The sequence below is a fragment of the Peromyscus maniculatus genome, chromosome 1, assembly GCF_049852395.1.
Source record: "Peromyscus maniculatus bairdii isolate BWxNUB_F1_BW_parent chromosome 1, HU_Pman_BW_mat_3.1, whole genome shotgun sequence".
Lineage (NCBI taxonomy): Eukaryota > Metazoa > Chordata > Mammalia > Rodentia > Cricetidae > Peromyscus > Peromyscus maniculatus.
The window spans coordinates 187,043,164-187,056,513 of NC_134852.1; the positions used below are offsets into that span (position 1 = coordinate 187,043,164).

Sequence of the window (13,350 nt, forward strand, 5' to 3'; positions counted from 1 at the left end):
ACATGCCGTGAAGCTTCCACTGGTTTGAACATAGCATAGTAAGCAAGGTGTAGTGCAACAGTCAGCTCTGGGCGCTGCAAAAGCCTTGGTCTGTAGCATTGACTGATTCCCGAGGTATAATTCCATCTGACCAGGGCCAAGTGCAAAACCCCAACCTATCTTCACTAAATGCAGAGAAAGCAAGAGATGTTTGTGTCCAGGAGCCTTTTCAAGCCAGTCAACGTGGACTCCAGTTCCTCGCTACTTGCAACTCTTAGCACTTTGGGAGTCTGAGAGATTCTGGAAATTCCTAATTCATGGTGGGGGTGTGGGGGGGGATCCACTCCAGCAAACTGCCCTGTGACTCCCCAAGGGCACTGCAGCACACCCTGCCCCCCACCACATAAATAGATGCAGGTTTACTTTTTATTTTTTAATGTGAAGTGAATTTGGGCTTGGGACTGGGGCAGAATTTCCAACAATTTCTCAAGTCACACTAAACATCTTTTTTTGCCATTCTGAACTACATGGTATAAGGCAAAGGAGTAATCTCGACATTGATGATTATACAAATATACATCGGTTCTAAAAACATTTAAAGGTGCTCTGTGTCCTTCAGTAGAAAATATCCAACCAATATTTAATTCACTATGCAGCTAGACAAGCACATCCATCTCAGTATCAAATTTGCCTTCATTTTCAATAAGGGTAAAAATTATATGTATACCAAATAATTGTTTTTAAAATAAATTTGCTAGGGCTGGAGAGATGGCTCATTATTTAACAGTGTGCACTACTCTTGTAGAGGACCCAAATGTGGTTCTAGGCATCCACATCCCACAGTTCACAATGGCTTCTAACTCCAGTTCCCGGGGATTAAATGTCCTCAAGTCTCTACAGTTATCAGCACTCACATGCTCATACCCAACCCCTTCCACACACAAATACACATAATTAAAGATAAAACAAATCTTTAAAGATAGAATTGATTTATGATCAATCCACTAAATGTTTGATTTGAATACCTATGTTACACACTTATATACCTGGATTGCATAAAAACTTCTTGGGGGTTGGAGAGATGACTCAACAGTTAAGAGCACTCGCTGCTAAAGACCCAGGTTCCTTCCATTCCCAGCACCCACATGGCAGCTCACCGTCATCTGTAACTCCAGTTCCGGGAGATCCAATACTTTTTCCTAGCTTCTGAGGGCACCAGAGACACATGTGGTACACAGACATAAATACAGACAGACCATCCACAAACATAAGTAAACAAACAAGCGAATGAATATGAAAATGTTAAAAGTTACAACTTTTTTTCTGGGAGAAAAAAGGGGTCATGAGCGGAGAGGTTCAAGAGGCCACCCTGAAGATGCTGGTGTGAGGAAGATCACTTGAGGATCACTGACGTGGGAGGAGGACCGTGGTAGCTTAGCTGAAGAGTAGAGAGAGGAGTCCATCCCCACACTCCAGCATGGGTATTTGATAAAACAGCACACTCTCTCCTAAGAGTGCCTGCCTGGCCTGACTTAAAGGGCTGTTCGCAAGAGTCGCAAGAGATGGCTGCACAAAAATGCCTTTAAAATTACTCACAACTAGTAAAAGAACTCGAGTCTTGCCTGGGGATACAGTTCAGTGGTAGAACATTGGCTGAGCATAGGTGGGCCCTGGCTTCAATCTCTAGCACTACTTAAAAATTAAAACCACAACTCCAGTCTACTCTTCGAGTTAAAATACTTTGGAAACATTATTTCCTTCTGATGACCAAATTTTAGAGGGCAAAGATTCCATAGGTGCCAATATTGTATGCTAAATACAAGCAGGCTCACTTGCAAGAGGACCTCCTTGTTTTTTTTTTGTTTTGTTTTGTTTTTGTTTTGTTGAAGACAAGGTTTCTCTCTGTAACCGCCCTAGCTGTCCTGGAACTAGCTCTGAGACCAGGCTGGTCTTGAACTCACAGAGATCCACGTGCTTCTGCCTCTTGAGTGCTGGGATTAAAGGTGTGCGCCACCACTGCCCGGCTTCCGGCTTCCTTGTTGTTTCTGGTTAGTTTGTCAATGATAACTAGTGAAGGGGCTGGAGAGGTGGCTTAAGAACACACTAGCTGCAGAGTTCAGATCTCATCACCCATGTAACAAAGTGGGTATGGTCCTATGCACCCCTGTTACCCCAGCACTGAGTGGGCCGAGACAGGAGGATCACTGGGGCTGGCTTGTTAGCTCCAGGTTTAAGAAAGACCCTGCCCCAAAGGGAAAAGAGAGGATAGATAGAGAGTACTAGATAACCTCCTCTGGCCTCCGAGAGCACGCACACTCGCGCGCGCACACACACACACACACACACACACACACACACACACACACACACACACAGGAGTATACCATCACAGACACGAAATACATGCTCCCTCGACCTGACCCCAGCCAGTTCTGTATCACTCAACTACAGCAGAGAAAAGAGATGCCAAATTACTATTTTTTTTTTAATGAGCAAAATACAAATTTATGTTTTTGTTGTTTTCTTTCCTCTTTTATTTTTGGATTTTTTTGTTTGTTTGTTTTGTTTTGTTTTGAGACGGGTTTCACTATGTGGCCTTGACTGTCCTAGAACTACTTACATTATCCAGGCTGGCCTTGAACTCACAGAAATCTGTCTGCCTCTGCCTCTCTAGTGCTGTGATTATAGTTGGGCCCCCACCACAACAGACACAAATTATATAATACACTTCACTTCCAGCACGCTTTTAAGTTATGACAGAAAAGGTTATCAAGCCCAAAGCAATTGCACATTAATTCTGAGTTACAAATTATAATTGTCAGGATTCTTTTTCTTTTCACAAAAGACCTAAGAGACCTAATAGAAACCTGAGACAGATGAATCTCAAACATGTTTAGCGAATGAGAATTCTAGCTTTTTCTCACGTACCAATGAAAGAGGCCATGTGAGAAGTCAAATGTCAAACCTGAACAGAATGGAGAACGTCATCATCTAAAAATATCTTACAACTATAATATCACAAATCCATTCCCAGACTAATCTGAGAACCAAGCTAGTAATTTTGTTTTGTTTGAGACAGGGTTTCTGGGTAGCTTTGGAGCCTGTCCTGGATTTCGCTCTGTAGCCCAGGCTGGCCTCCAACTCAGAGATCCGCCTGCCTCTGGCTCCCGAGTGCTGAGATTAAAGGTGTGCGCCACCACTGCCCAGCAACTAATAAATATGATTAAATGGTCCACTTAGACGAGAGAGGTTCACGTGTTCAAATTATTTAACTTTACCCCTTTCTCATGATTTTCCACCTAGCTTTTCACACTCTTCCAAGATTTTTTTCTTTTTGTCTTTCCCTTGTGTATGTGTATATGATGGAGGTACATGCTTGTTGGACACGTGTGTGCCGGGGTGTGAAGCTATGAATGTGTGTACAGACTTGAGAAGGACATAGGGTGCCTCCTATCATTCTCCACTTGATGCCCTCACCGAGCCTGGAGTCTATCACCTCGTGGCTAGGCTGAGAGCCAGCCGGCCGCAGCAATCCCCCTGCCTCTGATGCTCCCACCCACGGCTGGGGTTACAGATATGTGCAGCCACACCTACTTTTCTTATACAGGAGCCGAGAAGCTGAATTCATTACCTTGTGTTTGCACAGTAAGCATTCTGCCTGCTGAAGAATCTCCCCAGACCTCCTGGGAAAAGACTTAACACTGAAACTCGTATAATAAGAGCATCTTTTCTCCTGACCTCACTCAGCCAAAGACTATTATCATATCCTAGTCAAAGCATAGACCCATAGATTTTTTTTAAAAATAAACAATTAAAAGAATATCTTTTTCGTTGTTATTGTTTGTTTTTCCGAGACAGGGTTTCTCTGTGTTGCCCTGGCTGTCCTGGAACTCACTATGTAGACCAGGCTGGCTTCGAACTCCCAGAGGTCCGCCTGCCTCTGCCTCCTGAGTGCTGGGATTTTAGGTGTGCGCCACCACTGCCTGGGCAAAGAATATTTTCTAATGCCTACTAATGTCAGCCTTAGGGTGAATAAAACTCACAAGTGTCCTATATTGATGTGGAGTTTTCCCTCTATACATATTTTCTGTTGCTAAGAATATGCTGTATTACGAATACTCTTGCCGAAGTAAAGTATGAAGCATGGCAGAGAATGAAACATTAGAATTAGCAGATAAAACATCCTGCCACAAAACTAACTGTAATCTACATTGCTTCGTGTTGTTATAAATAAGCAGGATTTATCATGTGGAGGGTCATGTTTTTTTTTTTTGTTTTTTTTTTTTTGTTTTGTTTTTTTGTTTTTTGTTTTTCGAGACAGGGTTTCTCTTGTGTAGCTTTGCGCCTTTCCTGGAACTCACTTGGTAGCCCAGGCTGGCCTTGAACTCACAGAGATCCGCCTGCCTCTGCCTCCCGAGTGCTGGGATTAAAGGCGTGCGCCACCACCGCCCGGCAAGGGTCATGTTTAAATAGTGGAATTTTTCATTGTCTTATCAGTGCCATATACCACCTAACATTAACTTAATTTATTTATGGGAAGGGGGTGCCACAGTGCATGTGGAGATCAAAGGACAATTTACAAGAGTTGGTTCTCTCCTTCTACCATTAGGATCCTGGGGACTGAACTCAGGCTGCCAGGTGTGTTGGCAAGCATCTTTACCATCTCACCGGTCCCCACCTAACATTAGACTAGCTTTTGTGTTCCAGCTTGCTACATCATTAATTTAGAAAATGAATCTATACCAATCTTGAATTGACTTGAAGTCAGAAATAGTGACACACACTTGCAATCCCAGCACCTGGGAGGCAGAGGCAGGAAGACTAAGAGTTAGGGCTACACTGTAAGATCCTGGCTCAAATAATCAGCTTTGTTAGGACCATGATCTTAAATGTTAAAAAAAAAAAGGGGGGGCGGAGGAATGGTTCAGTGGTTAAAAGCACTGGCTGCTCTTCCAGAGGACCCAGGTTTGATTCCCAGAGCCATATGGTGGCTCACAATTGTTTGTAACTTAAGTCCCAGAGGATCTGACACTCTCTTGTGGCCTCCACAGACACTGGTACATAGACATACATGCAGGCAAAACACCCATACACATTAAAAAAAAAAAGGTAAAAAATAATAAAAATTTTGAATTAAAATTAAGAGACTCTATGAAACAGAAATAAAACTGAAATAGAGCCTTGTTCAATCAAAAATATCTTATAGAAGAGCCTAATTTAATGACTATCTCACCAGTTACAGTCTTTTCTGGTTATTCTAAGTTGGAGAAAGAACATCTAACACTTCCTAAAAATGTAAGTGCATTTGCTAAATATATCTAGGATGCAGTCCTCACACCTAACAAGTGCTAACTATTCAGAGTGTGCTGAAGATTTTCCACTTGGGCCTGATACTCGGAGTTCTGAAACTCCAAATGCAGTGATTCTGCACAATACCATGATTTTACACACATGTGCTTTTTATTGTTGGGCAAACTGTTTAATACAGAGAGTAGTATATATCTTTTCTTACTTTATTTCTGTATGTATCTGTGTGTTCGTGTATGTTCGTGTGTGTGTGTGTGTGTGTGTGTGTGTGTGCGTGTGTGTGTGTATGCGCATGCGTGTGCGCGAGCGCCAGATGGCCAGAAGACAGTGTTGGATTTCCTAGATCTGGAGTTACAATTGGTTGTGTGTTGCCTAGTGTGGTGACCCCCCAACCATAAAATTATTTCATTGCTACTTCATAACTGTAATTTTGCTACTGTTATGAAATGTAATGTAAGTATCTGATATGCCGTATATCTAACATGTGACCCTGTGGGAGTCTCCACTTACAGGTTGAGAAGTGATGTCCTAGATTATATATTAAATCTTCCTAAGTCTTCAGCTTTCTATTCTACAACACCTAGGAGCTTGGACTCTGGACACATATGTGCTTTAACACTTTCTAATCCATTTGCCTAAAACATCTGCATGGCCTAGTATTTATTACTTCTCCAGGTTTCTGTTTCAATGTTACCTCAATCACATCCCAGGACCCTCCCAACACTATCCTTACTTTGCCTCTATTTCTCCTTCATTTCACAGACACACAGATACAGACACAGACACACACAGACACACAGACACACACACACACACACACACACACACACACACATTTTAATATATATAAAACATCTATATACTTAATATATTGCATATTCGCTTGCTTACATGATCACTGACCATAAGGTGGTCAGGAGATGTGTTTTGTGAATAACACTACTTTAGCACACAGAAGGGGCATGATAAACTATGTGTTGGGTGGATGAACGGCTGCACAGAAAGAAGGTGGGAGAGCCTATCCGTCCTTACAAGCTTTGGATACAAGAACATCATTTATTCAAACAGGACACAGGAAGAAATCTTTCTCAATTCTGTCTTCAATTGGCCAAGACTTATCATGGAAACAGAAGACAGCCTCTGGTCCAATACCTCATGGAAACGGCTTGGCCTAACAGCTTAGCCAAAACTCCAGATGTGCTCCTTGCTCTGGTCTGTTCCTTAGGCTCCAAGCAACTGCCTGAAGGACAACATGACCTTTCTCAGTTCAGAACCTTAAGAAACGCACTTGCTCATGGCCAACACAGATTGAGTAACTCCTTCTCCTAGGGCATGAGTAACCCCTGAGGAGGGATGGAGGCATGACAGAGGTTGCATAAATCCATCAGGTCATCTTGGTTCACCTCAGGCTCTCCAGTGCACAGACAAGATAGCATGTACTGGAAGGCTTAAGGAACTGATCCCATTCCCACACAAAGGCAGCTCTCCTTCTGAATTAAAACAGGGGTTCAAGACCAGATCTTACCCAGCAGGCATTACTATGCAAAAGCCTCTTAAGGGCCTGGAAGCTTTAGTTTCTTCACACAGTGTAAGATTGCTACTTCCAGTTCATTCATCACTTCCAGTTCTTTTGTCCTGGATGGCCCTCCCCCTCTCCCCACATTGACGCCATTGTTTGCCGATGATGAAATTGAGGCCCACAGCAGAAACATGTTTCAGCAAAAGCTACCTAGCAGGTAAAGGCAGAAACAGAACTAGAATTCAGGTTTAACCCCCACCCCCACCCCATTGTGGACTTAAATTCTCACATCCATGCTCCTTAACTTTTTCATTTCAAAACTGTTCGGCTACTGAGTCCCTTCAGTGGGAAAGAGAACCCCACGCATGAGTCATCTGAGTCAGTGGCCGTGTTCAATTCTATAGCTGTGTCGGGGAGGATGGCACAGAAGAAGATGGTTAAAACCTGAAGCTAATCAGTCTCAGGTTAGTGCTGTGGGACCGCTGCCAGCTTCTCTAGCAAGTTCCCCCTGAAGGTTCAGTTTGCTCAGCATGTGCACTGCAAGTCTGAGCCCTGGATTTTATCAGCAGCAGCATCCCACCCACCCCCAAAATACTACTCACTGAGATCAGTGGAGTAAAACATGTTCTTTTGATGACAAAATTTGCATCTTCCAGCTTTATTAAACACCATGAATAACATGATCATTCATCATGCAGTGATCACAGATTTTTCTACCAAGACTCAATTTTATTTGTTCTGTGACAAAAATGCAGGAGTCTACACTGCAGGCTTGAAATAATGCATTCGATGATGCATCTCACAGGATTTTCCACTTTGTGAGATGATCAATCCTAAAATCACCGTTCCTTCACCTATGTTCAAGCACGTATCGAACTGCCTGTACTTTCCAAGACAGACCGACATTCGTGCCTTAATTTTATTGTCCCTTAGTCAGTAAAGAGCTTACTGTCTTGACCGATGAGATGGAGAAATTAGAACACAGATGTTAAGGGATTGCCTAACACAGAGAGAGAGAGAATCTAGGCTGAATGTTACCCCTCCATATCCAATACTCAGCCCTGTACACCTTAAAATGATATTCAGTAATGAAGGAATTCACTTATAAATAATAGTGACGATGTTTTCAGTGTGGGTTTTTTTTGTTTGTTTGTTTTGATTTTTTGAGGTCGAGTGGCTAGCCTTGGTCCTTCAGCCTCTACATCCTAAGTGCTAGGATCACAGGCATGCACCATCATGACCAGCCGAGGATTTCATTTTTGTAAGAGAAACTTCAGAATGGCACTCACAAAACTGAGACACGGATGAGCACAAATGGGTAGAAAGAGGCAATCATTTTTAGTTAGACATGTAGAAAGTCTTCCTGTGGATCTTAGCCTATATATCCATAGAACTGGCCTCATGATTATGTAGTAAGAAAGAGTGTGGAAAACCCAGTACTAACTGAGCTACGTGTCTCTGAAGGTGATGTATATCATATTGTCTCTACATATGACACAGCAGTAACTGTTCAATCTCAGCACCATAGAAACCATCATGGCAGCATACTACTGTAACCCCAGGAGCTGGAAAGACAATCAGATGTTCGAGTTATCTTTCGCTACATAGTGAGTTCAAAACCAGGCTGTGCCACAGAAGTGATTATGATGACAGATGTTGACTACTCAGTCTGAGCCAGGTACATATTTCCTCATTGAACCTTTCTTGGAACAGCCCTATGCAACAGGTCACGTATTTGTTCTCATATAGGTGAGGAAACCACAGCACAGACAAGTCCAAGTCCCAAGGTTAATGGTCTAGATCTTAGCATGTCTAGACTATGGTCATGTGAGAGGCTTGGCTGTTCTAACAAGGGAAAGCCCAACCTACCATTCTGAAGTCCTCCTCAAACTTGAAAGCCCCACCTCCCGTGGCACAGAGGGTGGTGTGGAGGCTGGAGAAGTTCTTCTCGCTGCCCATCTGGATGAACATGTGCATGGCACAGGTCGGGAAGCGGATGAAGTGCAGGTTCCCCTTGCGCCCACACATGGTCAGGTTTTTCAGTTCCAGGTGGACGTCTCGGATCCCAGTTTTGCCATAGGCAGTATTAGAAGTCAAATACTTCCGGATGCTCTTCAGGTTCTCCACTTCTTCCTGCTCTTCTTCTGCTGTGATATCCTTTGGTTCAAAGTAAACCAACTTAACCAGGGTTCCGCCAATATCCATACCAAACCACGGGAATGCTGGGGACAGAAGAGAAAAGAATGAGGCTGCAGGCTCAGTGTCTGAATAGTCAATGAGGAAATGCATTCACCATTAAATGTCCTCTAGGTCAACTACACGAATCTAAAATGAGGTGCAGAGAGACAGAGTCCCCGTGGCACCCACAGCTGTTCACAGCCACTCAGAATTAAGAGAGACGGCACAGGGTTCTGCAGACTCACAAACCAGCCTCGGTCGTGCTTTTGGAACTAAAGCACCCTGCCAAGCCCAGTGCTATTCCAATGTTTAAAGACATTTTTTTTCTTTTGCACAGATCATACTCTAAGTGTTATTTTATAGACTCTTAGTCAAATTAGTGGATGAGTTCCTAAGCCAGGCATGGTGGTACACACCAGCACACGGGAGCTGAGGCAGGAGGATTGCAAGTTGAAGGTCAGTCTGGGCTACAGAGTGAGACTCAGTCTCAGAGGAGAGAAGAGGGGAGGGGAGGGCAGGGCAGGAAGAAGAGACAAGACAGACTGATTCCAGGCACAAAAAGCTTCTTGGACACTTTTCTTTTGCTTCAGCCCTACAGATTATCTATCTAAACCCTCATCAAACTGAGAATGCTGGGATCTAGTAAAGGTCTTTTCCTGGTGCCAGAGCCACCTGCTTTCTATTCATGAGGATGAGGGAAAAGAGTAGAAGGAAAATATCCCTGCACACAAAATCTTTCCTAAATCTCACTGTTGTTTCATTTAGGATTCAGACATCCATTCAACAGTTGGTAAACAGTAATTTCCCCCCAATACTCTAGAAGCACGGAGCTCGGATGTGTCTCAGTCGGTGAAGTGCTTGTCTACTGTACGCGGAGCCCTAGGTTTGATCCTAGCATCACATACACTAGCAGAGTGACACGGGTCTGTAATCCCAGACCTTGGAGGGAGGCTCAGAAGTTCAAGGTTACCCTGGGCTACCGAGTGAGTGAAGGCCACCCTGGGACAGAAATCCCATCCAGAAGGAAGAGGGGGGTGAGGTGGTCTTCTGCAGCATTTTGAGGATAACAGTTTTGGAGAAGTTCTGGCAACATGTGTTAAAACTAAAAGTAGCCACATGCCTCTGATAGAGGCCGAAGCAGGTGGATCTTCCTGAGTCAGCCTTGTCTACATAGTGCGTTCCAGGACAGCTGGAGCTATGTAAAGACTCTGTCTCAAAAAACAAACAAACAAACAAACAAAAAGACCCCAAGCCAGGTATGGGACATGTCTGTAAATGTCTGTAATCCTAGCATCCAGGAAGTTGAGATAGAAGATTGCCTGTTTTGAATTCCAGGACAGCCTGAGCTACAGAATGAGACCTGCCTCAACAACACAAAAATCTCTAAGTATTCAAGGAGCACACGTCAGCCTGTGGATAGTGTACCTGGGGATGGAGAGATGCTGAGGGAGGGGTTAACTGCACATGCTTCTCTTCTCCAGTTCCCAGCACCTATGCTGGGCGACTCACAACTGCCTACAACCCCAGCTCCTGAGGGACCCCTCCTCGAGCACACATGTGCACACAGACAAACATACACATTAATGTAAAAATAATAAAAGTAAATCTTAAAAATAGAATAACCAAATTAACACAACTATTAAAACAAACTATAAACAAAGCGTATGTCCTTTAGCAAAGAAAGAGTATGACTTCTAAACTGTGGACACTAGACAGCGGTAAACATGATCTCACTGGAATTACTTTGCCCAAATTTCCATTAATGAGAAAAGAAAAAGATCGGGGGCAGTGTACACTCAGACAAATACAGATGCTTATCTCCTTCATATTTGCTTTTTGTTTTCAGACAGGGTCTTATGTAGCTCAGGCTGGCCTCGAATGCAATGCATATCCAAGGATCACCTTGAACTTCCTGACCCTCCAGCTTCTGCTTCCTCAATTCTGGGGTTACGGGAACATGCCCCCATGCTCCAATTATGGGGTGCTGGAGATTGATACTAGGCAAGCACTCTACCAACTGAGCTACCTCCTCAGCCTTTTCCACTTGGTTTTGAAAAAGAAAAAGTGAGGCGAAGAAAAGAAGACGGATGAGAGAAATCCGGTCCCTGTGTTTACGGATGTGAGCCTGCATAAGGGTACAGGAGACCTCGGATCTGCTGAGATGACAGAGGCAGAGGAGGAAAGGTGGCACGGGCAGAGGCTAGACAGAGGGAATGAGACTGTACGCATCCTGGCCACTTTCAGTGCCCGCAGCAGTCGAAAGAACTCAGCAACAGTGGGACCAAAAACGACATCAGCACTGTTAGGACAGGACAAGCCACATAAAACCTAGAGGACGCACTGGTACTACGCCAGTAACCCATCGATGACCCCACAATCAATACTGACCTCCGGGAGGAAGAGCCCCTTCATAACCTTCTATTTGGTTAAATATTGCTAAGCACAAGCAACTGAAAATGCCCGACTCTTCAAAGCACAGCGAGAGATTCCTGAACATCCTGCAAGTTATTCAGAAGTCTCAATTGCCTTTGAGCCATTTCAAAGCTTTTGTTGGCAAGGCGTCAAAGGAACCGGAAAAAGGTGTAGTGTTACGAAAACTTAGTATGATGTTTTATGAGCAGTTTGGGCTAAGGTAAAAGAGAATAAAGGTTAGAAGGACTGTGTTCGTTTAAGCAGGAATGGAAATTGTTTTAGGACCTAGAGATGGAGGAGAAGGAGTCAGGAAGGGGAGACTGAGGCTGTGTAGCTCAGGAGCATGGCACAGACCTAGAATGAACAAGAAAGGCCCTAGGTTCTATTCCTAGGACGATGGGAAGTGGGGGATAGAAGAGGAGAGAGAGAAGAAATTGGTTTTATTTGGCTATTTCAGATCTTTTTGTTATTGTTACAGGGTGGGTGGTTGAGATAAGGTCTTATCCTATAGCCCAGGCTGATATGAAACTTCTGAGCCCCTGCCTCAGACTCCTTGAGTCTGGTCGCCATGCCTGCCTTTCATTTTCTACCATCATGAACACAGCACTGCTCTTCTGTTCACACAGCAATGCTTTTCTAGGCATGTGTAAAATGGCACTCATCCTCCTGATGTCTAGATCTGCTTAAACCTAAGCTTCCCTTACAGCCACACTGTCGATGGCGATAAGAGAGAAGAGGAAGGAAGAGGAAGAACATCCCTGCAGCCGTCAATGCCCCACACATGCCACAGATGGATGTCCAGATATGTGAGTAAATTCAGCTGAACTACCAGAAGCCCATTCTAGACGCAGAATGCTAGAATTCACCCCTTGCTCTCCTTCCCAAAGCAGATGTTATAACAAAAACAAAATGAAGGGCTGATATAACTCGGCGTAAGTAGCTTATGTGACACGTGCAAGGCCCTGGGCTAAATCCCCGGGAGGAGGAGGACGTTGAAAATAAATAAACCAGAGTCATCAACAATAGGAGACCACGTTCAAGTTTCACAAGAACACTTCCACAAACAAGTGCTAAATAAAAATGACAGGAGGCCACTGTTTGGACCAAGCACCTCCCCTATCCCCAAAAGACCAAGCTAACAATTTACATGGAGTCATTCACACCCATCTGGAACTAAACTATTGGTCTGACCTCCTGAAAACTCTGGATTAGAAAAATCCCAGGAATTGTGCCCCGCCCCAAACAAGCCAGCTTCGACTAGCACGACACTGAGGCTCCTCCTGCCTAATCCTTACTCAAAGAAGTAACTTAGCTCTGAGTAGTGGCTCCTATCTATAATTCTCGCCTCGTGTCCTGAGGAGGACCACTACAAGCTGTAGGCCAGCCTAGGCTACACAGTGAGTTCTAGGATGGCTAGGATTATGAGTGAGCTCCCCCCCCCCAACACACACACAAGAAAACGAAAACAAAACATCAACGAAAGAAACGACTTGATGCTATCAATTATTTTTCTATTCTGTTTCCCTTTCTCTGCCATAAAGGAAATGACTTTTTAATGGCACATTTATTTACATTTTATTGTATCTGCTTTCAAGGCCTTTTCTGTCTGTACCAAACACCTTTGGTTGACCCACTGGAAACTGCTAGATTTTAAAATTGAAAATAAAGTCAATTAAGCCCAACATTCTTGGGATTGGGGAGAAGACTCAGTGGGTGAAGGTGTCTGCTGCTAAGCCTGAAGTAGATCCCTGGAACCCACCCAGTAAAAGAGAAAAATGACCTCAGACCTTACATGTGCACCCTGACACGTACATAAACACACTGACATGAAATAAATAAATTAAAAAACTCAAAAATCTCAAATGTTGTGATTCTACCCTTTGACAGCATATATAAATAAACCGCTGCTCTTTAGAGCAGGGAGAGTTGAGCCGGGTCGTGGTGGAGCACGCCTT

General features: G+C 43.9%; 1 protein-coding gene across 3 annotated transcripts in view; it reads right to left on the bottom strand.

Moving 5' to 3' along the window:
* Positions 1-13,350, bottom strand: part of Pank1 (pantothenate kinase 1) — a 66,120-nt gene that overhangs the window by 20,470 nt on the left and 32,300 nt on the right. For all 3 annotated transcript variants that reach the window (XM_042269863.2, XM_076562647.1, XM_006985665.4), the window contains exon 2: positions 8,675-9,027. In XM_042269863.2, coding sequence (XP_042125797.1) covers positions 8,675-9,027 — 353 coding nt within the window. The remainder of the gene's footprint in view (positions 1-8,674; positions 9,028-13,350) is intronic.